Genomic DNA, 12,629 nt, shown 5'->3' with positions numbered 1-12,629 from the left:
CCTATTGAAGCTTCTTTCTCAAGGAACATTAAACGGCTATATTCAACATCGAACAGTGAAAATATATGGACATATTTTATGTTCCCAAAATATTCTCAAAACATTACAACTTTAACAAGGTAACCTTTTACTAAACTTCCAAGTCAAATCATTCCCTATAGGTTCTGAAAAAAAATATCTACAATGTTTAACAATGCAACCCATTAGTATATAATTTCCTAAAGATCCCCCATCTTATCTACAATGTCCCATTTTGGGACATTGTTTGGGGAATTTTGGCCAAAGTTCTTCTAAAGAGAATTCACCTCCTTCACAATGTAACTTTTAGAAAATCTTCAGGGAAGAAGTTGTAAAGGTTCACTGAATATTATCTACTGGCGATCTGACCATGGTGTAGTCTTCCTCTTGCCTCTGGAAATAGGTACCAGCTCCCCCTTGATCTTGCAAAGATAAGCAGGTTCAGCCAATACACGGATAGAAACCTTTCAGAGAATAATTCCCTAAAAGTTTCCAGAACAGTATAAACAACTTTCACTGTGTAACCCTTAGAGAACCTTCAAAGAACACCCCGTAAAGGTTCTCTGAAAATTATCATTAACTTTCAAAATGTAACCTTTGGAGAACCATCATGAGTTCCTAAAGTTTCCCCTTAAAGTTATGTTATAAATTGTAATGAGTTTGTCAGGAACATTTAGACAAGCATCACTGAAGGTTCTTCAAGGGTTTGTGTCAGGATGGACAATTTGTGTTCATTCAATTCTTTTAAATCCAGATTTGTCTTAAATGGACTTTCAAAGCACTTTAGGGAACATTTAGTAATGTTGGGGGAGGAGGAAGAAAAAACAAAGGGCAGTATTTCATTGTTTATATATTAAGTGAGAAAGAGATCCAAAGAGCCTCTTACGGGTCCAGAGTTGCAGGTTGGATAACCCTGATCTAGCAGATGAAAACTTCAATACTATCTCAATAAGACTGCAGGTAAAAGTGCAACAGCTTAATTTAATTCTGTAAAACTAAAAAATATAATATAATATAATATAAATATTTTTTCGCATAAGAAATTGATTTAGTATTATCTCATCTCTTCAGTACAGGGGCTGAAGGAGGTGGAAGGACCAGTTCTTCAGAAGCAATGGTCCTTGCAGCTCCTGCCAAGAACTGCCTATGAGTTGCACACTTCCATTGTAATAAATACAGTCAGTGTCAGTCATATGCCTAAGTGCAACTGATCTCTTGCCTTTTTTATGTGGAACAAAACTAAATCAATTGACAGCTTACCAGAGCACAGTGGTAATGTGCACTGCTTGTTCACAACTTTTCTCTTGATAGTTTGAAGTCCTCACTTGCTCTGCAAGCATCAAAGTCTTTCAAATATTTTTTCAAGAAATTTATTTACATGTTTATATTTCGCAGCAATCGGTAAAAACAGAATCTACCTCTTAAGGTTCTTTTAAAAAGAGGTGTCTTCAAAATTATTTGAAGGGGAATATGTGAACAACAAGAAAGGCGTCATAGGTGTCGTCATCACGGGGCGACCATTTGCAAAGTTGCAAACAAAGTCGGCTTACACCGGTACTCGCCCACGTGAGCGGGGTTACAAACTAATATTCAATTCGCCGCTAAAGTCGAACAATTAATACTTCATTTTCTTGAATTCTTTACTTGAACACAGAGTTAGACTTGTCTTTAAGGCAAGAGCCCCAGTTTCAAAAGCCGCGCTTGAAGAGATTTCAACATTGAGAAAGTCGTGTGTTCCAGTGTGCATAACAAGCGTACCTATTGTGAATTTTAGCGGCTATCTTCCCTTTAGCAGGTTTTAATTGGAACTTGCTACTATTAGACGTATGGAGATATTTAAATGCATCTTGACTGAGTGTTCTTTATGTACATTTTAAGAAACTATTAAGCCATTATTAAAGACATGAACAGCCGACTTCAAGAGATACGCGAGAGACAAAAGCTAAGGAGGCAACTCTTAGCTCAGCAGGCAAGTATACAATCAATCAGTTAGCTTTAGCAGCAGTAGCTGCAGGCTTATACTGGATGAATAAACTCTTTATCACGGATAAAACTTAATTGGATCGACAGGTGCTCACATAACTCCCCCATGTCTGAAGAAAACAGGTAATAGTTTTACTTCCTGTGTAAATGAATGCAACGGATTGATTTTCGGGACTCTAGCTAACAGTAAACTAAAACATTGCAAAAATAAACAAAAAAAGCAGGATATTGACTGACGGGAGACATAACTTTAAGACACGTTAATAATATTATGCTGTATTGTTGTAATGTTTGTTATTTTTTTCAACCAACAGTTAGGAGCTGAGAGCGCAGACCGCATTGGAGTTGTCCTGCACAGTAAAGATGAGCTCAAAGAGATAGAAGAGACAAGAGAAATATGCAGGCAAGATAAAACACCTTGACACAGACAATATCTGCAGCTACTTATACATTTGAAAAGAAATAAAAGTGAAAATAAGATTATGAAGATTAATTTAAAAAGTCTAGTTTTCCAAATCTATATTTTCTTTCAGTATAAGATTTTAAAATTTGGTGTAGACGTTTAATCTAAAATTGACAAGATCTGAACCAAGAATTGTGCATAATAAATATTATTTTTCACATATTTTCATATTATAAGTCCAGCTGTTGAGTTTAAAGCAGAGTTAGGATATAAAGTTATATACCACTTTTATGACATGTCATAATCCACAAGCATCACCTGAAAATTAAGGAGTACAGACACATCTGTAAATCTGTCAAGACCTGGGTGTCCACCTAAGTTATCACAGTCAACAGTCCTGTGGTAACTTCTGTGGGATCTGGGGAGAATTTGTCAGCAGGACAATTTTTGATTGTGTACTCAAGGCAGCTGTTGTTGAAAGAAAACCACAATACATTTGCTTTGAAATTTGTCTAAAACTATGTAAGGAACTCTGGTCAGATGAGAATATAATGGATAATCTTTTGGCCAACATGCAAAAGCGCAAAGTGTGGAGGAAAACAGTTACTGGACATTAGCCTTAACATGTCCTTTTCACAGTGAAAGATGACCTTGTACTGTGGGAAGGCTTTTTTGATCACAAAGGATGGGAAGGTGTAAACAACTAAATACAGTTTTATCCTTGAAGAAAAAAAAAAGAACTGGAAAGAATTCAAACTCTGTATGTGCAAAGCTGGTATGAACACAATGGTTAGTTCTGTTTCTTTTCATCACCTGTCCGGAAGGCACTTTTTTTGTTAAGCAGCAATGCATTGTTTTTTTTTTCCATAGATGTAAAACAAGCACTTGCATTTAATAACACTTGCATGCGTACAGTTGGATTTCTGCTTACAGTTTTTTTTTTTTTTCTGAGAAGCAGTTGTCCTGCATTGCATCATTTTATAACACAGTTGAGATGTGGAATAGTTTAATTTGTAGCAGGTGTGATTAAGAATAAAAATTATATGCAGTCTGTCAAAGCGAAAATATGATCACTGTCAAAGGTTGCATCTTGGTTAGAACGTGAAGGCACTTGAGAACATTATACAGTAACTGTTTTGTTTTACAGAGCTTCATATGATAGTTCAGCCCCTCCTTCTAAAAAAAAGCCACAGACAGACGGAGAGGACACAGAGGAAGATGTAGAAGAGCAAAAAGTGAGTGTGTTGACTTGATGTTTGTCACGCATATAGGCCACTTAAAGAAGTGCCCATTTTATCTTTAAAAACAGGTTTAATGATGGCATAAAACAAAAACAGAGTTTACAAAAAATTTATAAAGCATTTGGTACAAGTTAATTAAAGGGTAAACAGCACTCTGAATCATGTTTCTTTTAAAGTGGCTAAACAACTTCAGTAAATAGTGATTAACCTGTGACTGTAGGTCAGATTTTTTTAAAGCAGTTTCCAGGAATGCATTTGTATTTTTACAAATAATAAACCTGCAGAGAACACAATCTCCTGAATTCTGCTGAAGTTATATGTTAGGCACTGGTTGTCTAACACTCACTTTGACTCCATTTTACAATTCACTTAAAATTGTTCCATTACAAGTCAGAGGATATTGTTTAATGTTAGGATGCCCTGTGCATGTCCGATCTCTGATCTGTGTTTTTATATTTTTTCTTGGAGTACAAGGAAATGTTTTAAGGGCTGTGACGTGATTCAGCCAATAACTCATGATTTTTTTTTTTATCTCACTGTCTGGTATCAGCTCAGCCCACTTGTACTCATTTAGTGACCTCAGTGTTACATCACTCTTAGTACCGCCCACTACAACAGAAATAAAATGAATCGGGGTTTTCCCCTTTTTGTTTCTTACTCCTAATTCTTAGGTTTTGTTTTGTTTAGTTTTGTTTTGGCTTCAAGGTCAGTTCTCTTAATCTCTTTGTTGTATTTTCATATATAATCAAAATAGAGAATCCAACTACTAATAATTGTGGCTCCAAAAATGTCAATTAACAATGATTGTGATTTTTCTCTTTTTTTTTTATTTTCTTTTAAACAAATGATTGTCATTCGTATAAATATATCAATATTGTTTTTGCTTGTATTACACAAAATGCATGTCTTTTCTAAATTGTATGTTTGTACATGCTGTGTTTGTGTATGCTAGGATGAAGTAGAAGTGCAGCAAGAAGAGGAGAGCAACCCGTACGAGGAAGTATACAAGGATTCCAGTACTTTCCTCAAGGTTGGAACATGTTTTTTGCACACTTTTTCAAAAATGTCATCAGAGGATTAGTTTAGAAAGTTTATTTTATTCAGGCGGTAGAACTTGTGCCCTGCATTAACTACGTCATAATTTCCAATAAATGTAGATGAAACTTTTAATTGGTTAGTGCTGAGTAAGTCAACAAAACCCCTCCTTACAGGACAGTATCAGGAAGAAGATTTTGATAAAAACTCAGAACCACATGATGCTGGAATCTCTCCAGAATTCAGCAGCACTTCCTAGTTAAAACGTCAATGGTACTGGTATGTCCTGCAACAGGTTTCGCCCTTTGGAAAGTTGTGGTTTTAAGTTGTGACTTGCTGAAATAACTTTGTTTCTAGTGACAGAATGTGGAGTTGCCAAGGCATTTAAGGTCCTCGGGGAAAAAACAGAAAATATTTTTACCTTTTTAAAATCCACTTTTACAGAGTTTCTTTAATTACTGACACGTGTTTAATTCAAGTTTTTTGTCATCTGCTGTAATTATTACATTTAGTTTCTTTAATTACATACCAAAAAGAAAACATCCATAAATCTTGGTATTCAATTTTGACTTATCGAATACCAATAAGTTAAAATTATTAGTATATAACATTGACCCCTGCTTTCCATTCTGTCTGGATTTTGAATTTAACTAGATGTGAAAAAATTTACAAATCTGTCTGAATTACATTAGATTTGGCAGACATGAAAAGCTAAAGAAAATAAATACAAACTTAAAGCTATGTTTTGTCACCATGAGGCGTGTTACACATGGCTGGTCACCATTCATGTCTTTCAGACGGTGAAGCTCTTGAGATAAACAAGTCTTATTTTAGCTCTGACGTTGCAGCTTGAAGGACAAGTTTTGTTGGTCCGGTTAACTTATTGTCAGTGGAAGGCGTCAAAGTTCAGGCTTCAATCCAGCAGAGAATCTGCAGCAAAACTGTGGCTCAGTTTTCAGCTCTGCCTTGTCACACGTCGATATTCTTCTAGTCCATGCATTTAACCTAAACTTCCTAGAATGGCTATTTTTGCTTGGTATTGTATTTATTTTTATAGAACATGACAATTTTCTTGTTTTTTGGAGATGCAGATTAACAGTAAATGAGGTATTTCATTGTCAAGTATGCACTTATTTCAACGTACATGGCTCAGAAATGATGGCAATGATAGACAACTTAGCTTTGTTCATATGAAATCTATAACATTTTTATCCCTTGTGGCACAATTAAGTACTTTCATGTGCGTTGAAGTTAAATTGTAAAATAGGTTAAAAACGCACAGTAATTTTTTTGGGTTCTTGCCCTACTTTGCAAATGTATTTCCTTCCCTCCTCACTGACTTTCTCCCATTCTAAAATTCTCAGGGTACCCAAAGTTTGAACCCTCACAATGACTATTGTCAGCACTTTGTAGACACTGGACACAGACCACAAAATTTCATCAGGGATGTTGGTGAGTATATTATTTAAAAAAATTCCCTTCTCACCCTCCGCGGGTGGTCTGTTTCATCCTCTGAGCTCGGGTCCTCTACCAGAGGCCTGGGTATATATATACACACACACACACACACATATATATATATATATATATATATATATATATATATATATATATATATATATATATATTTATTTTTATTTATTTTTTTGTTTTGTTTTGTTTTTGGCTTGTGTTCTTGTTAGAAACTATGTCTTCTGTGTTTAAGGCTTGGCTGACCGATTTGAAGAGTATCCTAAACTGCGAGAGTTGATTAGACTCAAAGATGAACACATCTCCAGCACCAACATTCCTCCTATGTAAGTTTAATAACTACTTAAGCTGTGATACTTAACCTGGTTTCAAATATTTATTAAATATATAAATTTTTGTTCAGGTATCTCCAGGCGGATCCGGAGCACTTCGACCTGCGGGAATTAAAAAGCGAGTTTGACGTGATCCTGATTGAGCCTCCCCTGGAGGAATATTACAGGGAGTCAGGCATCAGTCATACAGAACGCTTCTGGACCTGGGATGATGTCAGTACATAATTTATTTTATTGTTGGTTCTTATTTAGTAGCTGCACCCAGTGCATTAATTTCTGAATATCATTTGACCTAGTTTGGAGGGGCACTAGAATTTATTGCAACAATGTTACATTCGACTTCTCTTGTAAAAAGCAACTTGGATCGATTAAGTTTTCAATTCAGTGCAGTTTATTTATATAGCCTCACTTCACAACATGTCCCTTGATGGTTTACAAAAACAAACAAAAAATGTCAGTCCAGTCATCCATACATTCTAATTGATCCTATTTATCAAACAATGCAGTTAAGTTTTATATCTAAGAAAAGCCAGCAGATTGCTTTGACTTGCAACAGTGGACAGTCGCCTGCATTGTGTTGTAAACTTTACTGCAGTTCAATTACTGACTATGCATGTAGCAAAGTATTTCAGCCTGTGCCTACCTACAGGAAAGTGTCAAAGCTAAACAGAATACCAGACCAGATGTAGCTTCTTTAAAGAGAAAGAGAGAACATTATAGTTAAAAGATATAATGATAATAATGGTAGACATCGCTGACAACCTCCGTTTTCTGTTGAGTTTTCAAATGGAGGTTGTTTCTGTCTCACTGGTTTAAAAGTGATGGAAACAGTCTTCCATCTCTTTTAAAAGAAACTTAATTGGATGCCAGCTATATAGGATACTGAATTTGGTGGCTTCAGTATTACATGTGGGGATATTTAGACGTCAAGAGGTGTTCTTGAGCTTTTGATGGGAAGTTTGAAAAATCTGACTTCTAAACACAAATAACACCATAAAGAAACATAAAAAAAGGTTGTAATAAAATCATATGTGAAAATGTGACTACTAGACTGCAATGATCTGTTTGGTTACTAGTGAAATGTTTTTAGAGCTTTAAGACCATTGCAGTATATAAAATATTTACTAATTTCTACAAGATATTTACTATGGGGATTTTTATTATTTTCATTATTTTTCAATTGTGGCGGTTATAGATCATGAGATTGGAGATTGAGGAGATATCAGCTTTACGCTCCTTCGTCTTTCTCTGGTGTGGCTCTGGAGAAGGTCTGGACCTGGGCAGAATGGTAACAGCTTTATGTGATTAATTCAGACACCAGTTTCTGTTGGTAACAGGCTAATTCATCATACTTTAATTCATACTTCTTCCTTTTCCTGGTTTGCATAAATAAATATTTTAACTTATTTTCTTAATTTCTTATCACTGAGACCAGTCCATTACCTTGGTAACATGTTAACTGTTGGGTTTTTGGCGCCTTTTGTGTGTTTTCCTTCATACCTGCACTATGCTTGGTATTTGTTCACCACCACAGGCATCTTTTCTCCTCCTTGGCAAAACAACTCACAAAGACCTTTATTTTTTTTATGACGGTTGTGACGTTAATCTATTAGACTTATCAGTAACAATGAGTCACAGCCTCGCCCTATGGTATGAAAATGTCTTTGATTGTGGTTTTACATGTCCTGGTATGTTTGTGCAGCAGTTTTTGTTTTGTTTTGTTTTGTTTCTTTCAGTACTGACTCTGCAGGCATTTTCGCATTTTAAATCCAAAGGGTTTGAGATTTAAGTTGTGTGTTTTAAGTTCTAAGATTTTTCTAATTTTGAGCGAGTAACAAGTATAAAAGAAACATTCAAAGTTTATATAAGGGTCTTATTGTTTTACTTTTATAGCTTTCAAGCTGTTTTGATGACCCAGTAACTGGCCACGCTGGCATGAAAGCAACTGTCTGGTGTTTATTTAACTTAATTAAGTACTGCTGGAAGCATAACTGATCTACATCCTACCAAGGAAACCTTACTATCAAACCTACCAAATGCTACCAAATGCTCTTGTTACAAACTCCTTAACCTGATTTCAGTGCCTGAGAAAGTGGGGTTTCAGGAGGTGTGAGGACATATGCTGGATCAAAACCAACAAGAATAACCCAGGAAAAACCAAGGCCCTGGACCCAAAAGCAGTTTTTCAGAGGACTAAGGTACAATGCACATACACATAAGAACCAAATAAACTGATATGCTGCATTTGTATGTTCATGTAAACTATTATATAAAATTGCGGATTTTTATCACGAGATTTCTTCAAACCCCTAATTGTCACACCGTTTAAAAAAAGTATATCTTGTGTTACTAAATATTTACACCAATAATTGTGGCAGTTCTTAATTGTGATGCATTTAATAAAAAGGCTAAAAAACGAAGAAATCAGATATTTCAGTACTTGACTTCCAGGTCAATGCTCAATCACAATCAAGATTAAATTGGCAGCCTAGTCTTTGTAAAAATAATGGTCACTTATTCTCTTCATAAGTCTTTTTCTGCTCCACCTCTAGTTCCTGTTTTTAGTCTGAACTCAACATTCATAAATATCATATATGTTTGCACCAAGATGTTGGAAATGGCCCATATTTTTTGACAAATGTATAAACTTTAACCTGGAAAAGTCCAGAGTTTTGAAATGAAACTGTCCAAAGAATTCAGGCAGTGCCATTCTGGAAAAACTTGTACCCACCAAAACAGGAACATTTTATGTTAGAATGAAGGGGATCAGGCCCAACAGCTTAGTATTGCTTTGCAGTGACCTTTTCATCAAATGTAGCCCTCCTTCTTTCAGCTTTATGTACCGCTTGCAAAGCAGATCAAGGGTTTAGGCCTTTATGTCCATATTCTTATTTTAGCTGGCATCATGCTATCTTTTTTTCCTGGTGGCATAACCTTTACACGGAACAGGAAGGAAAACCGACTAGTTTGCTATCACTTTCTTGTTGTTTCTTGTCAGAGCTATCTCCACTTTATTTAGTTTTTAAGGAAACTAAACAAAGGGACTAGAACGTATCACATGATGACTGCTGATTAGACAGGCCATGCGACACGGAACAATTTTGGAAGTCATCGGTATTATTAGAGGAACGAATTTCCACTGAATATGTCACAAATGTATTTGTTTGTAGTTTTCTGTTGCCCAAGTAACAGCAACATTTTTAATTGCTACCGTTTCATTGTATGCTTTCATAAAAAAAAAAAAAAATTGTGATAAAATAATTTTACCCAATGTTATCTTTGTGCCTGAAAATGTTCCACATTAGGACATAACTTAGGTTTTTATATTACAAGTTATCGTGGTATAAAATGTACTAATGAGTAAGATGTGCTTATTTCAGGAGCACTGCTTGATGGGAATCAAGGGAACTGTGCGAAGGAGTACTGATGGTGACTTCATCCATGCCAATGTGGACATTGACTTGATTATTACTGAGGAGCCTGAGATGGGAAATGTGGAGAAACCGGTGGAGATCTTCCACATCATTGAGCATTTTTGTTTGGGTCGCAGGAGGCTGCACCTGTTTGGAAGAGACTCAACCATCAGACCAGGTGGGATAGTCAGATATTTATTGTAAAAAAATAAAATGAAATGTAAAAAATAGTTGGATTTATGATGAAATTCTTTTTGATTTATAGCTGATCTTGGTTTTGTAACTACTGTTTTTCTTTCTGCTTCCAGGCTGGGTGACTGTTGGTCCCACATTAACAAACACCAACTTTAACCCGGAGACCTACACCTCACACTTTCCTATGCCCGACTCCCATTTGTCTGGCTGCACAGAAGAAATAGAGAGGCTGCGGCCCAAATCACCTGTGAAACTCAAGTCGGACCGTGGAGGTGGAGCACCCAGAGGGGGTCGCGGGGGGCCAAATGCTGGGAGAGGCGGAGACAGAGGGAGAGAAAGGAACAGGCCCAATTTCCGTGGAGACAGAGGGGGGTTCAGGGGAAGGGGAGGGCCACATCGGGGGTTTCCGCCTCGCTAGAATGATGAGTGATTGTTGATACTCCTTTTCTGTGGTTTTTCTTTTACACAGTTGTTGTGGTCAGTAAGAATCCAACAAACTTTTACTGGTATGGATCTTTTTGAAACTGCTCAGTTTGAATATTTTTGCATAGAAATTCTGTAGATTAGATTTAAATAATGTTTCTAAAAATAAATTTTTTTCACATAATGTTTGTATTTTTCTAGATTCTTTCTTTGTGATGTTTGTATTTATACACTTGTAAACTCAAATAATAACTCATCCAATCACATGGCAGCAACGCTATGCATTTTTGCATATCTAGATGTTGTGATGATTTGCTGAAGTTGAAAGCAAGAATCAAAATAGAGAAGAAAGAGGATTTAGGTGACTAAATGTGGCATGATCTTTAGTTCATAATCAGATGAACTAGTCTGATTATGAACTGCTGATCTACAGGAGTTTTTGCATACAGCCAAACTTCTTGGATTTGGTGGAGAATGGTGCTTGTATGAATAAATATGTCTTGATGGTGTCAAAGGTCAAATGAGAACAGGCAGACTTGTTTAAGACGATGGAAAGTCAAAGGTGGCCTAAAAGCCATTGTTACTCGGTCCAGTTTCCAATGACATTTAGATGTCCAGATTGGAATTTTGCATAAACAAAAAAGCGTGGATCGATTTTGTTTTGCATTTATTGTTGAGGCTGTTCACTGGTGTGAAATGATGTGGAAGATATTTTCTCAGTACACTGTGGGTACTGAGAGAATATCAGTAATTCCAACTGAGCTGTGTTTCAGCACCACAAAATACTTAAGTATTATTGCTGACTATATCAGCCCACAATGTCCATCTCCTGATGGCTAGTTTCAGCTGAATAATGCCCATTGTAAATAATGTTAATCTCAAACTGGTTTCTTAAACTTGTCAATGAGTTCACTGTACTCCAGTGACCTCCACAACTGTCAGATCTCAGTCCAGTTCCACCTTAATTATGTGATGGTATCACAGCAAGCAAATTTGTTAAGGTTGCGTGAAGTGAACTAAAATCTAAATGTTTCAGCTACCTTGTTGAATCTATGTGATTAAGAATTAAGACTGCTCTGAAGGTAAAAGGGGCTCAATTCTGGTGTGACTTATCTAGAATAGTGCCTGGTGGGTCTAGGTCTCATAATATTTTGAGCTGAAAGTATTTGTAAAATTCAAAAGAATATCTTTCCGATCTAGACACAAGCATCAAATCTGAGCAGTGCAGATTTTTTTAAAACCATGGGACATTCCCTGTGTGTTGTCACTTTGGCCTGACACATGTAGTGTTTTCTCACATTGCAGCTTTTACTGCCAACATATTTGACATGGTGCTCTGCATGCGCACCAACTGTAATAGTCCTCAAAGTTGATTGGTTATTGACTTTTGTCCATGCACGGTCCGCATGCTGTTGTGCAAATTTCCAGTAATACCACACTGAGGGAGAGTCTGTTCAAGATGTTCAAGAAATGCTACCCCCTTTTTTTTAAGACTGCCAATGGTTTACTCCCTTAATTAAATATGCATTGTTAACTTGACATTTTGACAGCAGGGTTAAAGGTTTATACAAATTACATGGCTTAACTGACACTTTGATAAACTGTGTTATTGTTCAGCCACTGTGCTTTCAGAGTCCTACTGCACTGACTGAAAACTAAAAAACTTAGCAAATGTTTGCTTGATGCTTGGCTATAGAACATAACTGATTCACATTTGACTAAAAACTGCTGTGGCTCAGGACAGAGAAAAGCTCACATGGAATATATAAGCTCAGCCAGTTGTTAATCTGACAATGTCCTCTTAATTTTTGTATCCAGAGCACTTAGTTACCAGCACGTACACCACTTCCTGTTGTCACTGGCAGAGCAAAAAAATCTAGAAAACTGACAGGTATCCAGAACAAACAAACAAAAAAAACAACAACAGCTTTCTCCTCTTCAGAATAGGCCTAAATCAAGTCTCACAGACATGCAAAACAATACGCCTCGAGTTTGCCTGCACAGGTGTTTAACGGGTCTTTTAGCGCAATGAACCAAATCTTATCTTGCAATGAGACTGCTCTTAAAGCACCAGTGAGCACAGATATGGCAAGGCAGAAAAAAAATCACAAATGCA

The 12,629-nt window shown here is 36.3% G+C and overlaps 1 protein-coding gene across 1 annotated transcript; it reads left to right on the top strand.

The window, feature by feature from the left end:
• Positions 1-1,759: 1,759 nt before the first annotated feature.
• Positions 1,760-10,697, top strand: mettl14 (methyltransferase 14, N6-adenosine-methyltransferase non-catalytic subunit). Its single transcript, XM_008413649.3, has 11 exons — positions 1,760-1,987; positions 2,316-2,404; positions 3,552-3,639; positions 4,598-4,675; positions 6,045-6,132; positions 6,386-6,476; positions 6,554-6,695; positions 7,678-7,770; positions 8,564-8,680; positions 9,863-10,073; positions 10,204-10,697. Exons 1-11 carry the CDS (start codon positions 1,922-1,924, stop codon positions 10,506-10,508), a joined length of 1,368 nt encoding a protein of 455 aa, XP_008411871.1. The 5' UTR covers positions 1,760-1,921; the 3' UTR covers positions 10,509-10,697.
• The last annotated feature ends 1,932 nt before the right edge of the window (positions 10,698-12,629 follow it).

The sequence above is a fragment of the Poecilia reticulata genome, chromosome 1 (genome assembly GCF_904066995.2).
Source record: "Poecilia reticulata chromosome 1, P_reticulata-male-v2, whole genome shotgun sequence".
Classification (NCBI taxonomy): Eukaryota; Metazoa; Chordata; class Actinopteri; order Cyprinodontiformes; family Poeciliidae; genus Poecilia; species Poecilia reticulata.
This window is presented reverse-complemented; position numbering and strand designations above follow the sequence as displayed.

Coding starts and splice junctions, on each gene's coding strand:
- mettl14 (XM_008413649.3), top strand. CDS start 1,922: ATGAACAGCCGACTTCAAGAGATACGCGAGAGACAAAAGCTAAGGAGG. Junction 6,477..6,553: donor AGCACCAACATTCCTCCTAT/GTAAGTTTAATA, acceptor ATTTTTGTTCAG/GTATCTCCAGGCGGATCCGG. Junction 10,074..10,203: donor AGACTCAACCATCAGACCAG/GTGGGATAGTCA, acceptor TTCTGCTTCCAG/GCTGGGTGACTGTTGGTCCC.